This window comes from Rhopilema esculentum, chromosome 3 (genome assembly GCF_057945365.1).
Source record: "Rhopilema esculentum isolate cy_ngs chromosome 3, ASM5794536v1, whole genome shotgun sequence".
NCBI classification, from domain to species: Eukaryota; Metazoa; Cnidaria; class Scyphozoa; order Rhizostomeae; family Rhizostomatidae; genus Rhopilema; species Rhopilema esculentum.
Window position 1 is genome coordinate 2,426,112 of NC_142817.1, and position 19,003 is coordinate 2,445,114.

General features: G+C 34.3%; 1 protein-coding gene across 1 annotated transcript; it reads right to left on the reverse strand.

Annotated features, from left to right (window-relative positions):
* Positions 1–405: 405 nt before the first annotated feature.
* Positions 406–18,633, reverse strand: LOC135692620 (F-box and leucine-rich repeat protein 13). Its single transcript, XM_065210814.2, has 24 exons — positions 18,438–18,633; positions 17,727–17,836; positions 16,919–17,012; positions 16,639–16,706; positions 16,225–16,345; positions 15,254–15,287; positions 14,575–14,684; positions 13,570–13,662; positions 12,788–12,883; positions 12,365–12,390; positions 11,775–11,884; positions 11,280–11,332; positions 10,643–10,743; positions 10,090–10,219; positions 9,489–9,587; positions 7,960–8,080; positions 7,222–7,384; positions 6,518–6,637; positions 5,526–5,736; positions 4,707–4,760; positions 3,641–3,721; positions 3,146–3,228; positions 2,373–2,453; positions 406–1,291 (listed from the first exon to the last, which is right to left on the reverse strand). The coding sequence occupies exons 1-24, from the start codon at positions 18,510–18,512 to the stop codon at positions 1,198–1,200; spliced, it is 2,328 nt and encodes a 775-aa protein (XP_065066886.2). The 5' UTR covers positions 18,513–18,633; the 3' UTR covers positions 406–1,197.
* Positions 18,634–19,003: the final 370 nt, after the last annotated feature.

The following is a 19,003-nucleotide window of genomic DNA, read 5'->3' on the forward strand; positions in this document are numbered from 1 at the left end:
TCCACTCAAAAGGCTTTCTCGCCGAAGATCCAAATCTGATCCAAAAAATCGTCGAAGCTTTCTATTTTCTAATTCAAAAGTTGCGGAAAAAAGTTTGTGGGGAAAAAAGATTTTCGAACAGTTATAGCTTCGGACTCTTCAGACAAAACTAGATTACGCTTAAGATTTTCATATTATAATTTTACCATTTCTGATGAAGATTTCCTTTCAGAGCTACAGCAAGCAACTCAATACGAGCATTGACGAGCGTATAGGGGGAGGGGGCGAAGAGAAGCCGCCCCAAATAAAACAGCGACATGACTCTTGCCTCAGACAGAGTATTCTTTCGCCCAAATATCCATCCTTTCCAACTGTTATGGAACTGATACCAGGCAAGAAGATTAAAAGTTCAAAAAATGAAGCGCATTTCAAAATATCAAAAATATATTATGTAAAAATTCTGAAAATAAATACACTTTTGAGAAATATGTGGTTTATGCATCGAGTTATATATACAAATTATCTTCATTTCGGCTCACGACACTAAACATCTGGCTGGTTAAGTATGCAATAATGAAGCCCTCATCATAGGGAACATATCTTAAGTAACGACCATGGTGTATGAAAGACCGGCTTAAACCTAAAAACATCTGATGAATATATGATGATAGAGGTCTAAAACTTTGGGCAAAAAGTATTGAATTCGTTTGTAGAATATTATAATGAATCATAATGAAGAGCTAAGTAGGATTCGAGAGCGAATAACTCAATATGTAGCAGTTCTGATTTCCAGAGACAGGTAAAAGCATTTCACTCAAAGCTTTTTTCTGAAACCAGCCTTCATACCTAGTCTCAACATGTTTATGTCGTTGGTACCGTATGCTTGGCTCTAAAACATCAATTTACAAAACTTTGTACTATAAACATTCACGAGGTGATATTGAACAAAGTTTAACGCGGGAATACCAAGAATAAATGCCTATCAAAGTTTCTGAATAAATGCGTGACAACCGGAAAAATATACTCTAATATCAAATATATATTCTCACAGAAACCTTGCTTTTACATGTGGCCTAAAGTGCGATGTTATAAGCATAAAAATTCCCACATCAACAACGAATGAAGTGGCGCAAAACTCTACTTTGCTTGGCATGAATTTGTATGAACATGGGCAGGAGCCCTTTGATGCGAGAAAAGATCCACATTTTCTTTCAGTATTCATGCAGAGCCATAAATGCTCTCAAATGTATTTGATTCATCAAACCCATGGAAAAGATACTGGATTTTTGGAGCCATTTTCTGTACCATTCCCCTAGAAAAGGTTTAAGAACATCTCATTCATTCATCATAAATATATCCATAGTGCCAGAGAGTATTTAGCATATTTTACGCTGTATATAAATATAATGTGTCATGAAAGATAATTAGTATGATCGTATCAGGGCCTGATATACAGGGCATCTAATTACAACATAAGTTGATGGTAGAAGTATCAGGCACATTCAATTTGCACGTATAAAATTGTCTGAGAGACACGCCTGTTAGCCAACTCATATAAAAATGGGAACACAACCAAAAGCAATGACATTGAGCATTAAGAGTAGCAAGATTATGCAACGAGAAATTTATCTAGCAAAAATATTGACATGTACCATTGCATTTGAATATCATTTTGGAAAAAAAGCTTTCACGAGGGGAAAGTTTTATGGTGCTCGAATCTAGGGGGAAGGGGGGACACAAGAGGTTAGTTGCAGTTAAGGAAAAAGTAAACTCAGTGATGAGCGGGTGAAGTCAAGTGCATTACAAAATTGTGATTTAATGACAGGGATCAATAATCTTTATCGTTATTATCATTATTGCTGAAAATTCTGGTTGCCTACAAAAGTGGGATAAACTTGAAAACCTGAAGCATATTCTGAGGATCTAAATTAATCATGTTTAAATTATAGATCAATTATAGATTTATTTAGCATCTGAATGAAATGTTTCAAACATATAGGTTATCGATGCAAAAAATGATTAAGAACTTATGGAAAATGGCTTTGTCTTTTTCTACCGTAGTTTGCTTCGTTTTTCAAAAGTAACAAAGTACAGGTTACTAGTGGAGGAAAATTTTCGATAAGAGTAAGATTAGCAATGAACGTATAACATAAGAAATATACTTAAGTAACGACCCCCTTTATTAAGTTCAGCATAAAGTTGCATCCTTCCTGTGCAGCTGATTTTGAAGGGTTGGAGTGTGGAGGGAGAAGTGTGGAGGGAGAAGTGTGGAGGGAGAAGTGTGGAGGGAGAAGTGTGGAGGGAGAAGTGTGGAGGGAGAAGTGTGGAGGGAGAAGTGTGGAGGGAGAGGCATTTCTGATGTGATTGGTTGAAAAAACAAAAAAAATACTCACTTTGAAATTCCACGGCAGTTTCTGATAAAGAGGTACTTGAGGTTGCGACAACCTTTGCGTAAAAATCGCAGAGCTTTATCGCTGAAATAAACAGAAACATGGAAGAAGCGATTTTTCGTTTATTCAATGCAAACGTCTGCTACGATATGTTTGCTGACAAACAGCACACAGCGACAAAGAGACGAGGCTTTAGGAATCGTTTCATATTTCCTCCAACAAAATTCTAAGACTCAATTCTAGGCGTAACAAAAGAAAACTGCTCTGAGTAGATACAGCCAACATGACCAGTGAATGACAGCTCTGTGGACGACACGGGTGTGAGGCTTGTGCTTACAACGACTTTTCGAGTCATTTTTTACCATGTTGGGATACCTTTGTGTGTTTTCGTCTTTTGCATTTTTGAGAACATTTTCTTTGTTAACTATGTGATCTGAATAATTATCAATTTTGGTGATATCATGTAAGCAAATAATTCATTCCTCAATATCAAATTAGATATGTTATTCACATTCTTATCACTGCTATTGCAACCCTCTTTCAAGACTACAAATCTTAACTTTAAAAATTTGATAAGAGAAACTCGATATACAAGGAAGAAAATTGACAGGAGAAAGCGTACTCAAAGAGTATCACAAATCTAAGCAAAAAATAATGAAAAATGAGTTTTTTTCATAGCATCTCCTTCATGTTAAAAAGTTGTCAGGCAAAATAAGTATGTTAAATACGAGTGTTGAGAACACCAATTGAAATGAGACATCTTAACGATATTTTACCTGACAAGATTGCATCCAGATATATCAAGAGTATCGAGGTAGTGACAGACACCAGAGAGGTACTGAAGGCTTTGATCTGACAACTGAATGGTAATGAAAACTTAATGAAAGTTATCTTTAGACAAACGAAGATCACTCATTCAAGCTAAAGCATTCTAAGTAATGTATTTAAACTAAATGCACTGGCTTTTATGTTTTAAAAAGAAATCTAGTTTAGTCGGAAGAAGCGTTTGTAAAAAGGAACACAAATATCCATTCAGAAGAAGACGTCTTCTCGACAACCAAAATTTAATCCTTTTTTAATTCAACTGCAATCATCTTTGCAGCAAATAACAATTGCATGTATTGCATGTATTCGTGTCTGGTGAAAACAACAAGGAAATCATTTACAAACTGGAATTCATATCACTTTTCATTCGTAATTAAATTGCTGTATTGTAATATCCAAAATCATGAATGCGAAGAGCCAGATATATGTAGAAAAAATGATCGTACCAGCCTGCAACCAGCAATGTTTAATGTGCGAAGCCTTCTGCAGCAGAATGCCAGAGATTTAATGGCATGATCCGTTAAAAGCTAAAAATGAAGGGGAAAAATAGCGCTATTCACTGGGCTTGTGTACAATCGTTGAAAAAGTACTTGGAACATCTAAGCAGTTTCAGTCAATTTTCGATCCATTTTCAATTCATGTTATAAAAAATTTGAGTTGCTCCCTCTCCTCCGAAAAATGTTCCATATGTTCTCAGCCACCCTAGTTTCTCAAATACAGGTTGTGTTTTAAAGTGTTTTATATACAGAATAAGTGAGCATTGTTTGAAAGGGCAGAGGAAAAACAGCTTATGTAAATAACCAAAATGCTGTTGGTGCTTCAAAACTTTTGGCTGACATTACTTTAGCGGAAGACTTTTGGCTGGCACCTTTGATAAGAACTATCATCTGATAAAGAAATCTTCAATTTTCAGGTAAGAAGATAATCAAGAACCTACTCCAGATTTCATCAATTTTTTTCTAATCATCTAAGCAAATCTTTCATTCGATCAGCTACTGAGTAAATTTTCCATTGAATATCGCACCGATATAATTCTCTTATAAAAAAAATAATAAAATTCATATCGATGTCACTTAATCATGATCTTAAAATCCATTTAAACTATATTCCATAGAAAATTAGAAGTAGTAAGGGACAAAGGACCATACAGATTACGACTAATTCAAGCAAACAATCAGCTACTACCCTAATGTCTTGGAAATAGAGAAGTTGGGCAGCGGTTCATTGGATTTTCTCTGCATTCTAAATATCCCTTTGATTACTAATTTGAAGCAATTGAATACATAGTAGGTAAATACCTGGTTTTTGGTATTACATACATTCCAAAAAGGGAACTTTTCTTGACAGATAGAAACTGTATTTTGCCTTTTAACAGTGACATAGTGTAGACGTTTGGGTGTTTGACATTGAATCGTAAGACCCCATCCCAGAAAAAAATTGCACTAGAATGCTAAAAATTTTACAAAAATCGTCACACTTTTACAATCAATTAAAAAACTTTGACAATCTTACCTTGCAGCTTGATACGTCAAGATTTTCTAGATCCCTTGTTTGCTGAACAAGTTTCTAAAGATTGGGATGTTATGAAAAAATTGAGAATTCAGGTGATGACGATAAGAATCACATAGCATCACGTGGTATCCCTTATGTCAATTTTAACACGTTTTAATACTCTTATTTTGACGTATGGTCAACAAGCTATGCAAATATGCTTATCAATAATGGAAAATTTTATATACGTAGTTGGTTATGACAATGGCGACACGCACTCAGTCATCCAAAACTTCATATTAAACATCATGTACGGCGACAAAAAATTGCCATTTGAAGTGCAAAAATTCGTTTTAAAATCTATTACTTTGTGTATCTCAAGAATTCAACGTATCCTGAAATTGCATGATCCTGACCATAAGATTTCCCCATTTCTTCTGAAAAATCTACTTTGTATTTACTTGTCAGCCAACTCTCTTTTCTTACAATTAACATCAATCTTCGGATTCGGGCCTATGATCCTTAAATTTTTCTCTTTGGTCAACTCAGAGGCATAGTTTCGTTTTCTAATCTGTATTGAGTCTCAAACTTTGATTAAAAAGGGCTCTAATGTAAAATAAGACTGCACTTATTTCTTCTGTTTTATGCAAGTTTGTATTGTTTATTGTAACGGTCATCTGATAAATATTTTCCATTTAGCTCCTGGTGGAATCGTTTTGTAGTTTCTTTGAAATTCTTTAGGAGAATAACAAAGTCTTTTAGCCAACCATCTGCAGCCAATCCATAATACTTTCTCCAGTTCCTGATTACAAGCAAGTAAAGTAAATACGTGTTACTAACCTGTATTCCAATATCAGTGACACTGCTGCAGCTTGCTATGGTGATATCCCTCAGCCTAGGGTTATTACCGAGAGCGGAAATCCCCTGGTCCTGAATGAGGCATCCCGAAAGGTCAACCGACATCAGACTGAGTATTGTCCCAAGCAGCTCAACACCAGCGTCAGTTACGTGTTCACAGTAGCTTAGGTTCAAATACGTCAGCGAATTGCACCTTTAAACAAATGACAATTAACTGTTAGCATGAAAATGTCAAGGCTCACAATTTTCCAAACAGTATTCTTTGATATAATAATAGATGTTAAAGCTTTATTTTTGAAAAATGTGAAAAGCTCTCCCAAAAATTACAGAAATTTGTCTGTAGGTTTCCTTAGAAACTATGTTGAAGTGCGAGCAAAAATTTAAAAATATTGTGTCGCCAACAGGTTGCAGAAACCTTAAGCATTCAATTCTTCTTATATCATAACATGCCGTTCCAAGAGAACCGGAATGCAATCAATTCTAGACTAAATTTACCGGATTCAATTTTAAACCTTTCTTGCTGAATTTAGTAGTCTAAAAAAATATGGGTTTCTGTGCAAAACAAATATTTAACCGAGAGTCGAAGTTGAACTTTATACAGTGACAAAAATGCCAGCACAGTTTTCAGTTATGCGATAAATGCGGCAAACAGTAAGAAATTACATAAAATTTACAGCATGTAAGCCCTTTTTACAATTTTAACAGAAGGTCGGACAGCACCAAGGGGTCAGAAATGCTTCAAAATGTCCACTACTGTGAACAATTTTGATTGCTTCAAGAAAATTCGAAACAGCTTTTAAGGGTACCACAATAAAGACAGTAAAGTTTCTCCTTTAAAGAACAGCAAATAAAAACAGATATTTTAAAATACTAGCAAAAGGCTGAAATCAAAAGATTTTCATAAAGCAATAATGTCATTTTTGATGTTAAACAACCCTTGAAAAACCAAAAGACAGCATCTAAGAATAACATACCTCTGTGCAATGCGGAGAACGCTGACGTCACTTACTCGTAAACAGTTGGTTAAATTCAGTTCACGTAACTTAGGACCTGATGAGCCTTCAACAATATAGCGAACTCCAGCATCAGAGAGTCTGAAAGATTTTAAAAAAATGAACACAAACGTAATAATCCAGCATCAGCGAAGTCAGTACTTGAATCAAATTATCAGCTCTTGCCTGTTTTAATTTAATGGATATAAATGATACGTGGAAAGATTAGTGTCAAAAGAAATAAATCGTTCTAGGCGGTAGCACATATGATTCACCTGGGCTAAACAGTTTCTAATAACTACAAGCTAATAACTGCAATATTGTATAACATAGGTATATAGGATAACGCGCCCTATACCACTCCCTCTTCTCATTCAAGTCAAGTTTGACAGCAATTTCAGAGCAGAGAAATATGCATTGAAGTAGGGGGATGGTGCAAAATCTTAACAGCGACTTTCCAGGATGGTAATGGAGATCAGACGGTGTTACACAGGATGCAAAAACTTTACTGTCTTTGAACAGGCATAAACTTCATCCTCTGATTGAACAAAAACCAGACCTAATCCGAAAACTGCCTTAACCTCCCTAAGCAAAATGAACGAAAAAGCACATTTAAAACGAAACAAGAAGATTCTTTAACCTCTTTAAGTACACCTTGTTTTCAAATAACAAAGCGCCCAACTCACCTTATACAATCAGCATAATTGACCACAATCAAGTTCTTGCATTGACTCAGGGCTTTCAAGGACAGATCAGTTATTCTTTCGCAGTCGACCAAATGAAGGTGATGGAGATCTGGACAAGACTTGACAAGGCTTCGCACAGCACTGTCTGTTATTCTGTTGTTGCCTGGAAACAATAAATGAGGAGTAACAAAATGAACAATGCAATAAGAAAATGATATTCTATAGATAAAAAGGAATATGAATCAAGTTTCACATCAAAGAGACACTTTGCTCGAAGAGACCCTTTATATCCCAGGATCGCATTTGTATCTGGTAACATCAGCTAGGAAATTACAAAGCTTTTCAGTGTCATATCATCCGGTTCTTTAAGATTATATTTTAACTTTATTAGCAATTTTATCAAATTAGAAATGGTCTGGTGTGTAGAAAATTTGACTGTTGATCGCATTAAGCGTGTAATTCGAAGTTTCAACTAACCAACTGTTTCAAACCCAAAGGCCCAAAAAACTCTGTCTATACAGAATCGAGCAGCATAAAGCAACAAAAACAGAATGTAATCCTTATCAATCTTAAAAATAACAATTTGGTTATACGTCTGGTGGGAAATGTTTCTGAATGTTCATTAATACAACACCTATGTTACTCGATGCTGTGCCAGTCACCACACTGTTTATGTTTTTCAACTGACATCTTGTTGTAGGCACTGTTAATTTAAAAGCATTCAACTAACAAAGCTACCTTCTAATTTCAGAACTTGGAGACGTTTCGAAAGACACAAGCTCTTGACTCCGATGTCAGTGATTAACGAAGAATGCATAGCTGAGAAACAACGAAGTGATCGACAACCAGAAACAAAAGCCTGAATAAAAAAGCAGAGAAAAGTTCAAATTTCAATACAAGGAAGACAACAAATGTGAAATGCTGATAGGAATTTATTATTATAATGATCATTTACAAACGATCTAAAAAATCAACAAAACGATGACATCATAAAAGAGTTCTAAAGTGTGACGTTACCAAAAGTCTGTTTTAAGAACTTTTGAATTTTAACCACATAACATAAGATCACCATGAAATACTTCCAAATAAGCAGAATTGGCCAATTATGCCTAAAATCGGTTGAGATATGGCCAATGAAAGATGTGAAGTTTGCTAACGAATCACTGTTGTTTTGGCTCTGTTCATAAAGTTATGAACAGAGACTAAAATACAGAGGTTTGATGGGGAAAGAGCCAATACACATGTGGTCATATTTGAGCCGATTTGTAACACATTTAACTGATTTTGCATATTTAGAGGTATTTCATAATGCAATTTCAGGCTTTAGGATCCAAATTAAAAAATTCTTAAAATATATATTTGTGACTTCATCGCTTTAGAACTCTATACCTCTAATTTTGCAAAAAAGTCTGTTGCATAAATTCTAAGATATAGCCAAAAAAGATATGAAATTCGCTAAAGAATTACTGTTTTTTGGCTTGTTTTATACGTTTTAGAACCATGGCCAAATTACATTGATTTGATTGAGAAAGAGCCTGTGCTCATGCGACCATACCTCATGCAATCTCTAACAGATCTTACTTACTTTGCACAATTAGAGGTATTTCATGTTATATGCTCAAAATGTTATATTGCAACAAAATTAGTCTGTCTGAAGCCTATGTCAAAACTACGAAATGTTTACAGAATAATTTCGCTAGGTTTTATTTTGCATAAAATACACCAAACAGACGTTGACATCATTGTGAGATGGGAAGGAAACGCAGTCTCACAATTTTTGTGGACGATTGTAGAAATACGTAACTCTATTGCAGATAGCATAAAATTTTATCAATAGGTCGATGAAGAACCCTGAAATGCCTTTCAACAAGCCGCTTAATTCCCAACAATTTCTGCTTGTTATATGCTACGAAACTGCTGGTCGATAAAACAGTTTACATTCAAATACAGTTTACAGCATAGGCCGATTCAAATTATAAATTTATCTCTAGAGAGAAATACAAACTTACAATTACATAAAAGTACAGAAATACATAAAATTTTATCAATAGGTCGATGAAGAACCCTGAAATGCCTTTCAACAAGCCGCTTAATTCCCAACAATTTCTGCTTGTTATATGCTACGAAACTGCTGGTCGATAAAACAGTTTACATTCAAATACAGTTTACAGCATAGGCCGATTCAAATTATAAATTTATCTCTAGAGAGAAATACAAACACGCCTCGTTCTTGAGTTTCAAGAAACAGTGAGGCCAAAAGTCGATACCTGAATATGCTCATCTTTCAAAAACGGAAGGTGATCAAGAACCAATGTTCCCAGTCGATTGCAGCCTTTTCCGAGTTCCAGATAACCTTCAGTTGTTACCTACAATAACGAGTAAATAAGATTACACTACAGACAAGTTAACGAAAGACATATAAAAATACTTATACCATGGGAAGAGACTACTGAAAGAGGTATTCGGGAACTTGGCTTTCTCGTTTGCTGAAATAAAATCATATGATAATAATTTCAGTTTTCATCTTGAGGTCTTGAGGACTTTGAAAATGAAGTCACCTTTTACATGTAAAACGATATGTCCAGTTAAAAGATCTGGAAATTTAATGATCATTTTAATTCAGACTAATACATCTTTTTACATGTATACACGTGCTTCTTTGTTTTTATAAATGCCTCATTCATAATTGATCTGGATATGCTTCCATCTTCTTTCTCTTAATATTAAAAGTTATCAAGTATTTCAAATAAATAAGACATGAAACGACTCAAATAAAAAAGTGATTCACATGAAGAGGATTTGAAGTAATAGCTAAGATTTTTTATATTATTTATCAAATATTTCAGATAAAAATCTCCTGAGACTTACTTGCTCACAGCCTGATAATTCAAGGTATGCTAATCTTTGGCAACCCTTTCCTGATGCTAAATATTGCAACCCCTTGTTGGTAAAATTTGAGCAAAATGCTAAATTCAGGAACTGAATATTGTTACAATTCCTGTAAGATAAAATATCAAATTAGTCACACGAAAACAGTTACAAACTTTCAAGTCTAGACTTCCAATTATTACACCTTAAAAAAGCTATAAATATTATCGGTCTTTAAAAATCGCAGTGCAAAATACAATGTAGCAAGAAAATAGACATTGAAACGTCTCTGGCTTTTCATGCAGTTATAAAAAAGGAATATATCTCTCTCCGTTCATCTCTAAGATAAAGGATATCTTATCTCTTAATTGCTGCAAGGAAGGCGGACATATTTTCTTCAGAGTTGATAATGAAATCAATAAATATATTGTTCGTTTCAATAAACTTAATGGCGTACTTTAAGTAAAGCAAAGAAGTAGTCTGTTTTAAATAGCTTCCCCCTTAATATAATAAAACTACCCAAAAGGACAAAAATACTCGCAATGCAAAATACCTTGATAGACTTCGCAATGCAGCATCGGAAAGGTAGCAGTATGAAACGTTAAGATACAAAAGACTTGTGCAGCCGATCGATATTTCTTTGATTACATCAGCCTAAAAAGTACAAGCGTAAACGAAAGTCTGAAACAAAAACTACACAAAGGACTAAAAAGAGGTCGAGCTGTCAAAATCAAAAAACGCTATTTGACCAGATTTATTTCCTAACACAGAGCACTGTTAATGCTCTTTAAGAACATATCACCCCTCCCAAATAGTTTTAATACCACAATATTGACGTTCAAAAGATGACATCCTGAAGATTTAACTAAATTTCTAAGTTAACAACGCTGCTACTATATCCCCCCCCCCCCATTGTTCAATGTGAATCTTTCATTAGAAGTGTTTATGCGTCCACTCCCAGTAAGACTGTCACTGAAAATCACGCAAAATTGATATAAATCAAGATTGTTTGGGGGGGGGGGGGAGGGGATGGAAGACGACTTAAAAAATCTGGAAGACGACATTAAAAATTGATAAATTGATTTACTAGGCAATGCAAAAAGCCAATGGAAAAAAACTTTATTAACAACACAGTTTTTTACGATCGAACATAAATATTGTACGTAAAGAAGGAGGTATTGAATAATTACAGTGACTCCTCTGCAGTCGGAAAGATTCAAATCTTGAAGGTTTCGACATTCGCCTACAAGAATAAAAATGTGCTTGATAAGATACTTTTTTTTGCTAGAAATTACAGATTTCCTAGAACATTCATAAATAAGAAAAACAAAAAGATTCAACGCATGAATAGATTCAACTACACTTTTAAGAAACGCATAAAAAGTTAGAGTGGAGAGAACTGCAACTGCCAAATATATAAAAAATTAAAACATTCTATTCCATTTATAATCTTAATTTTAACAATTCTGTATTACTTCTTTATATCTGGGTATTCATGGTAAATTAATTGGTTGGTCTGTATTGGTTTTATTTATACCAAAAATATAAAAACAAACTTTTAAGAATTTCATGATGATAATAATAATCATCCTCATAGTAAGGGTTATTCCATAAACACATTACACGTTTCTAAAATAAACAATGATTTGAAGCTGTCCTATAAGAGCAAATAACCAAATACACACCTATGGTTTTCAAGCCTTTGGAAGTGGCCATATCCATCCCACGAAGATTTAAGTGACACAAAAAAGGACGACATTTGTGAATCAAACTCGCTATTGCCTTACTGGAAATCCTTGAAAATAGAAATAGATCAACTTTATAAATAAAAAAGCGATGTATTAGTAAATAATTAATTTTCGTGCAAATTTCAAAGTTAAGAAAACAACCGAGCTATTGCAATTTGCATTTTGTGGAAATAATTGAAAATTTTAGCATAACAGGCAAGGATTGAGCATCTACATAGGAATTTTTTGGTATATCAAAAAGACCGTTTTATTTGTTGATATACCTTTAAAGAGAAAATAGAAACGTAAAATTGTTGAAGAGACAGATAAAGGCTTTAGCCACGAGAGAATAAAGCTTTAAGCCATAACAGAAATATAAAAAATCCTTTCACAATCATTTGGAATAAATTTAATAAAAATCCCAAAATTCATCATTTATAAATATTAGCTATTAATGTGAATTACTGCTTGTTCTAAATTTTCACAACCAAAAGACCTGAGTTTAAAAAGCAAGATATTGATATATATCGAGTGAAAAGTTTAATCACCTTTTTGTAATCTTTGTTAGATCAATCTAGAGAGAAAATGTTATCAAATTTCATATTGACAAACTAGTACGAGAAATACAAAGATAAATGACAGAATATGAAATACTTTCATCTCCAATTTTTACGTGGTATTTAGAACGGTATAAACACTGGAAAGGCATTCAATCAGAATACACAAAGAAGATTGCTAATTTAAAAAACAAATGCACAGGCTATCAATACTCTCGATAATTTGAACTCTTGCTTCAATTTTTCGTGTATTAGCATTAGTACTATTGTGAAAGTAAATTAAGTAAGGTATTATCATAATTCTAGTCAAAAAGAGAAAATCATCTTAGGGTGACATGAGGTGGAGCAAGGAAGCTTTTCATGCAAGCACAACAACTCGCATAGTCATTCAGAACAACACAGAAAAATACATACCCGACTCCACAAATATGAAGACTGTGTGATCATTTTCCATGTCCGGCAAACTTGTGAACACGTGATGAGATCCGGAAGATCAACATAGCTAAAAATCTAAGTAAGACACCGATAACAATTGTTTCAACCAAAAAACATAAAACAAAATGGTTTCATTGTCAATTCACAGCTAGAGTTTAGGGAAGGATTTAAGAAATAATTATGGGTTATTTGTATATTAGAAAAAAATTGGATAGATCGTGGCCAAGGATACAAGAATGAGCACATATTTGAAAATTACCAGGCAAAGAAGTAACGAAATCACAAAGGATATGAGGTGTTTAGCAGTCTTTTTGATAAGAGTAGACAATTAAGTACATTTCTCAGATTCGCAGGCCTTATTACAAACTTTTGTGTGAATAACTATTTTTCAAAGGCATCTGTCAATCAATATTAGCCAATCAAAAACCGTATGAATGGAATCACGGTCACTGATCAGCTATGAAATATTGTTTAAGCCATTGTAGTATCTGTCGATCGCCTTTAGAATACCATAAATCAAGCTATAAAATAATAAGTTTTATGCAAGTTGATAAAAATGTTTTAATTAAAATTGAATCAGCTTCCATTATAAAGCTGAAATTCGTTTCAAATTGATTGTCTTAAAAAACAACCAAATGTATTCAAGCTTATGAGACTGAAGCCTGCACAGTGCAAGATAACAAACCAAACTTATATATATTTCTACATATAGAAATAAAGTAAATTAATAGCTTTCTCAAGGTTTGAAAGCTGGTACCTACCATTATTGCAACTTTTCTTGGAAATGTAGAAATATAATCTTTGCCGTCTGAAGAGTTCTCAACACCATCAGGAATTTCCCCTTTTTCTAATTTCTATAATCAAATACTAGCAAAGATTAAACATATTTTCCAAAATAATTTAAAGGTCAAACACACTTTACTGCACATGTGGCAAATCTCCTCACTGACATGATTAATAAGTGTTCCATTCAAAGTGAAAAAAACTTGGATAGTGTGCTTGATATCTGAAATGTTGGAGGGGGAAAGCCGTCAAAAGCGATCATAAATCATTGTTCCCGCCAAATAGATAATTACAAAACAAGGCCTGCTAGTTTTTACAAGGCACTATCTCTCGATCAGGATAGAACGTAATTTCCATCGTGAAGGTTGATGCCATCAGAAAGTGATTAATATTTCAGGGCGGTTCTTAGACCAAGACCAATAGAGTGAGTTGCTCTCTCTCTCTCTCTCTCTCTCTCTCTCTCTCTCTCTCTCTCTCTCTCTCTCTCTCTCTCTCTCTCTCTCTCTCTCTCTCTCTCTCTCTCTCTCTCTCTCTCTCTCTCTCTCTCTCTCTCTCTCTCTCTCTCTCTCTCTCTCTCTCTCTCTCTCTCTCTCTCTCTCTCTCTCTCTCTCTCTCTCTCTCTCTCTCTCTCTCTCTCTCTCTCTCTCTCTCTCTCTCTCTCTCTCTCACTCTCTCTCTCTCTCTCAAACTGGGAGATAAAGTAAAATCAGGTCACGAAGATTTACACGAATATTTAATTTTCTTCTAATTCCTACATTCAGGAGACACATCTGACCTACTTCAGGCTTGGACTGCCAAATATCAGAAGAGAAGATAAGTGGTGTCGCAGCTCCTTCCTCCCCGAATTAAATTAGCCCCAGCCCAGTTTCTATCAAGATACAAAAAAGCCATGACAGCTTCAAGTTACTAAAAAGACCTTAAAAGAATCATTAGACTAGAAAGATCTTTATAATACCAGAATAGAGAGACGCGGACATACCAACCTCAAAGTACTCTCGTGTTCGCCTTGAATCATTTGTAACATGTCTCCATGAATCAAAAATCAATCGCAACAGAGATATATTCACGACATATCTTATCTTGTTCATGAACGCTAGAAGAAATAGCATAAAAGTGCAGCTTAGCATCAAATAATTCTTGGGCTTAGGTCTACTGAATGACTGCACCACAGATAAATAGAATGGCAGAGTAATGAAGTGGTAGAAGTTTTAACCATGTATGTATAAAAAATTCAGTCTTTGCTGAGGTATAGCCAAACGAACACGGGATTGTTTCCTATCATATCACTATTACTTGGCAGTAATCCTTTATAAAAAGTCAGGTCTTTCTTTACCGAATTTTCATTTGTAATAATTCTTAATAATTTTACAAATTCAGGGGTATTTAATCAAGTTTTTATATGATGCGGACGAAACTTAAAGACTTTGAAAATATACACTTGTTAAGCCATTCCTACATTCTTGACTCAATGCAGCAAATTAATGAAAAATTTAAGCTGGCAAAGATAGCATTAAGACAATAGACGGTTGCAGCAGTTATGCATGCAGCACTAGATACAAAGCATGACCCTAATAAAAAGAACAAAAGGCTACGTGTAGTACAAAATACTATGAGTTTACAAGGTAGCAAAAAGCTTTAAAGAACTATACTACATGAACTTACCAAACTCTCTTTCTTTTTGAGCTCGTACTAATGTCTAAAAAAAAGGTCAAGATAAAACACATAATTTTACGGAAAACATGAATATTGGCATCAAAACATATCTCAGCTTTGTCCAAAAAGGATCCACTAATAGATTGTGACAAAATGTTGTTGATCTTTACCATAATTTTTCTGCGTAGGGTGTGGTGCAGGAACGCCTGAGCAAGAAGACGCACAGGTGCAGTTGTCCCCTTGCCCTCCCGAAACTTAGCAATACTATTTATTTTACTCTTTGCCTTTCTCTTGGTGCTTTGCCCCCCCCTTCCTGCCTTACAGCTCCTCTGACGTCTCTGGCGTGGCGATATCAGATAATCTATATGGTACCGTGTGATATAGCTATTTCTTTTACTATATGAGGCTTTCTAATAGAGTTTTCACGTAAAGCTCTCCTCATTATACACCACTTTGATTAAGCAGCTTGTTTTGAAACAAGTTAAAATTTTATTCTAATGCTGACATTTTTCGCTGGTAATGAGTTAGAGGAGAGGCCTGCAAGCATATAGCAAGGCCATAACAAGGGAACGTAGGGGGGATTCAGAAGAGAGCGAGGAAAGATCAAGCTTATTGATTTTAGTTTTGGAAAAAAGACTTAGAATGAGGAGAATCGCCAGCGCTCTGTAATTCCAGGTTTTATAAATTATGAGGTGTGGTCCAGGACAATGCTCGATAAGCACAACATCTCAGTGTCCTAAAAAAACTTCCTTCAGATGCTAGGAAGAAACAAAGAAACTTTTCAAACTTCATCTTGCTATAAAATTTAAATTTCAGCAGGCACTATTACTGTAAATATATGTAGCAAGACGGATGTTTAGATGTTTATTCCTAATCTGAGGTCAAACATTTTTATGATAAATAGTGTGAAATGTCCCAAATCAGGCCATCAACTGAAGTGGCTCATTAATGCAAAAAAACTGAAAATATTGAAAGGATACAAGGAATGCATCGAAATGCTTCTTTGTGAATCTGTTTGCGTAATATGATCGAGCAAAGGTCAACTTTCTTGTTAATGCTTGATTCTTTTCCACTTTATACTGCCAGTATTTCTTTATACCACTATTTTTGAGAAAAATTAATATTGCTGATAGGCTAAAGAGGATAATTATTTCTTAATTATATCAAAATATGGCCCAGCAAATTAATCTAAAACTTGACGAAAATTAAATGGACAAAGACTATGTCACTGCAACATAAAGACTCTGAATTTTTGCTAATAAATTTTTATTTGTGATCATAAAAAAGATATTAATATTCACTTTAAAATGATTATGCAATTTTTAGGCTTTACATTCTAAAATTGTTATGTTGAAATACATTGATGTTGTAAGGCATAAATACAGATAACTTACCCAAAATACATCTTCATTAGTTTAAAGTTATAGAAATTGTATGCCTTTTCATACATCTCGCTTGTAGGCTAAAACATAAGGCATAAGGTATCAGATAGCACTCATACAAGAATAATCAAGTCTAAATATGAGTACTTTAAATTATTGTTTCTATAAGTTGCTAATGGGTCTAAACAACATTATCAAACATTCTAAACATGTTCACAAATGAACAAAGATATCAAAGAAAATTATTGAAAGAAAAATTTGCCTTACTTGAAATATCTTTTGTTATTATTACCTGCATATTTTCATCTTCATATGCCCAAAGAAAGTCAGAAAACTTGGAACTAAAAGGGTTTCGTGGTTTCTTTTCTTCATCAATGAATGTATCCCTTTAAATCAATTGATAACATACAAGTAATTAAATGTAAGCCATGTAGCCATACTTAATGCAATGAAATATATAGACAGGGTAGTGATGAGAGTCCAAATGAAATATTCACATGATTATTTTCCAAAAAAGCTTTTAAAGGAATACATCAAGTAAAAATTGAGACTCTGTGAAAGGTTGGTTGATCTAATTCTATTAGAAGAAGACTAAAAGTCCTAAAACCACATTTTTTCAACAAAGCTGGTTACACAAAATGGGAGAATGGGATAAACTAGATGCAGTTATCTAAAATATGCCTGGTACAAAAATGTGCGGCATTGTTTCTGGTCTGAAACTATATTTCAACTTCTCTTTTTTCCAAGTAATATTTGCTACATTCACTTGGGACAGAAGCACATATTTCAAGTGGGGAAACAGCTAAAAAGTTAAGAGTTTTGGTGCTAAAAGCCAAAATAAAGATGTTTTATATATATTCTGGGAACTATAACAGGTTCTGTTCCCTCAGCCCCACCCCTTGCCCCATGCACCTGACATTCCTCACCCACTCAAAATTTTCATAAGCACTGCCTGGACTGTATGGAATGAAACTGCCAGTAGTGATAATTATAAGCTGGTTTAGAATAATCATATGAGTCAGCTCTAATCCAAAAATGATATGCAAAATTGTTAAAATCTCCTTGCATATTAGCATATGGGAAATGATACTTTGTATTACCAATGTAATGACTCCAAAAGGTTTTTGTCATTCAGAAGGGCTTTTATCTTGTCAATGACAAATTGCTTTGAATCTTCTGGCCTGTTCACAGCTAATGCTGTTAATAAGCTCTGCAGAGAAAAATTGTTGTTACAAACACTGGAATGAAAACATATATATATACATATATATCAGTCTGCAAAGTGTGAAAGTTCTTGACTATATATGCAATATGTGCAGTCATTTCAGTCGTATTTTTTAAAACCCATTTATTCGCAAAAGGCCACAAAAGCTCTGTTCAGTTTTAATCATTTAAGGTATTTTTATGACAATAATTTATTGCGAGTGGACACATACTTAAAAGAACAACATGGTATTGAAGCATTTAGCCATAGAAAGGTGTGCGAATGGGATGCATTTATCACCTTTTCCCTAGAGGCAGAGCCACCTATCAAACTCTTTATTATCAAATCGTTCTTCATTCTAAATTATTTTCAGTAATCTATCATATATCATACTGCTTGTTCATAAAAAAATTTACGACCATTTTAGCAAATTTTCATAGAATGCTTGTTCATTTAAAAGATAGCAGAAAGAACAAGCCACCATCCTAGCCATGAACATTCGTTAATAAAGAAATTTAGACCCTTGGTTGGTTTTTGGTGATGTTTGTGTGCCATGATATTTGAAAATTATTGGGCATATGAAATAACAACAAATATGGTTACAAACCTCGAAAATATCTGGCAAACGATGTCGTAGCAAATATGCCTTAAGTCTTGGGTCACAGTTCTTTATCGATGACATATTGATACTTGAAGTGGTTACTCCTTGGGAAAGAAAATTTCAAGACATCTAGATCAAAAGTCAAATGGTTAAGATGGGTCCATATTGTTTACCCTCGTTCTCAAGCAACCAGCGAGAAACCTCCTCCACAGCTGTGCTAATCTTGCCTTTAGGTTTAGCAAGTTATTCGAAGTCATTACGATCAAGGACCGCGCACCAGTTTAAATGTGGGAGGGCTGAAAAGGCGTGACCGGAAATTTTTTGAGGCCACGCCCTCTAGAACGCCGAAAAATGCCCTTTTAGAAAACATTAGCTTAATCTACGGAAGTTATATAAACATTCTGGTTCAGAGAATATGTCAATAGCTATAAAAGTAGGTGAAATTAGCTTGGGGATAATTAAACTTCAAGAAAAACACATAGAAAATGAACAGAAAGGGTTCCCAGTCAAGAAAAACTACTACTTCTTAGGAGTAGACTATCCAATATTTCTTATCTATTATTGCAAAAAAG

What these genes read in the sequence shown, in the direction of transcription:
- LOC135692620 (XM_065210814.2), bottom strand. Translation starts at nt 18,512, where the DNA reads ATGTCATCGATAAAGAACTGTGACCCAAGACTTAAGGCATATTTGCTA. An exon ending in CTTCATATTTGTGGAGTCGG is followed by an intron (nt 12,391 to 12,787) that starts GTATGTATTTTT and finishes TTTTCTCTCTAG; the next exon opens with ATTGATCTAACAAAGATTAC. An exon ending in CCGACTGCAGAGGAGTCACT is followed by an intron (nt 10,744 to 11,279) that starts GTAATTATTCAA and finishes TGTACTTTTTAG; the next exon opens with GCTGATGTAATCAAAGAAAT.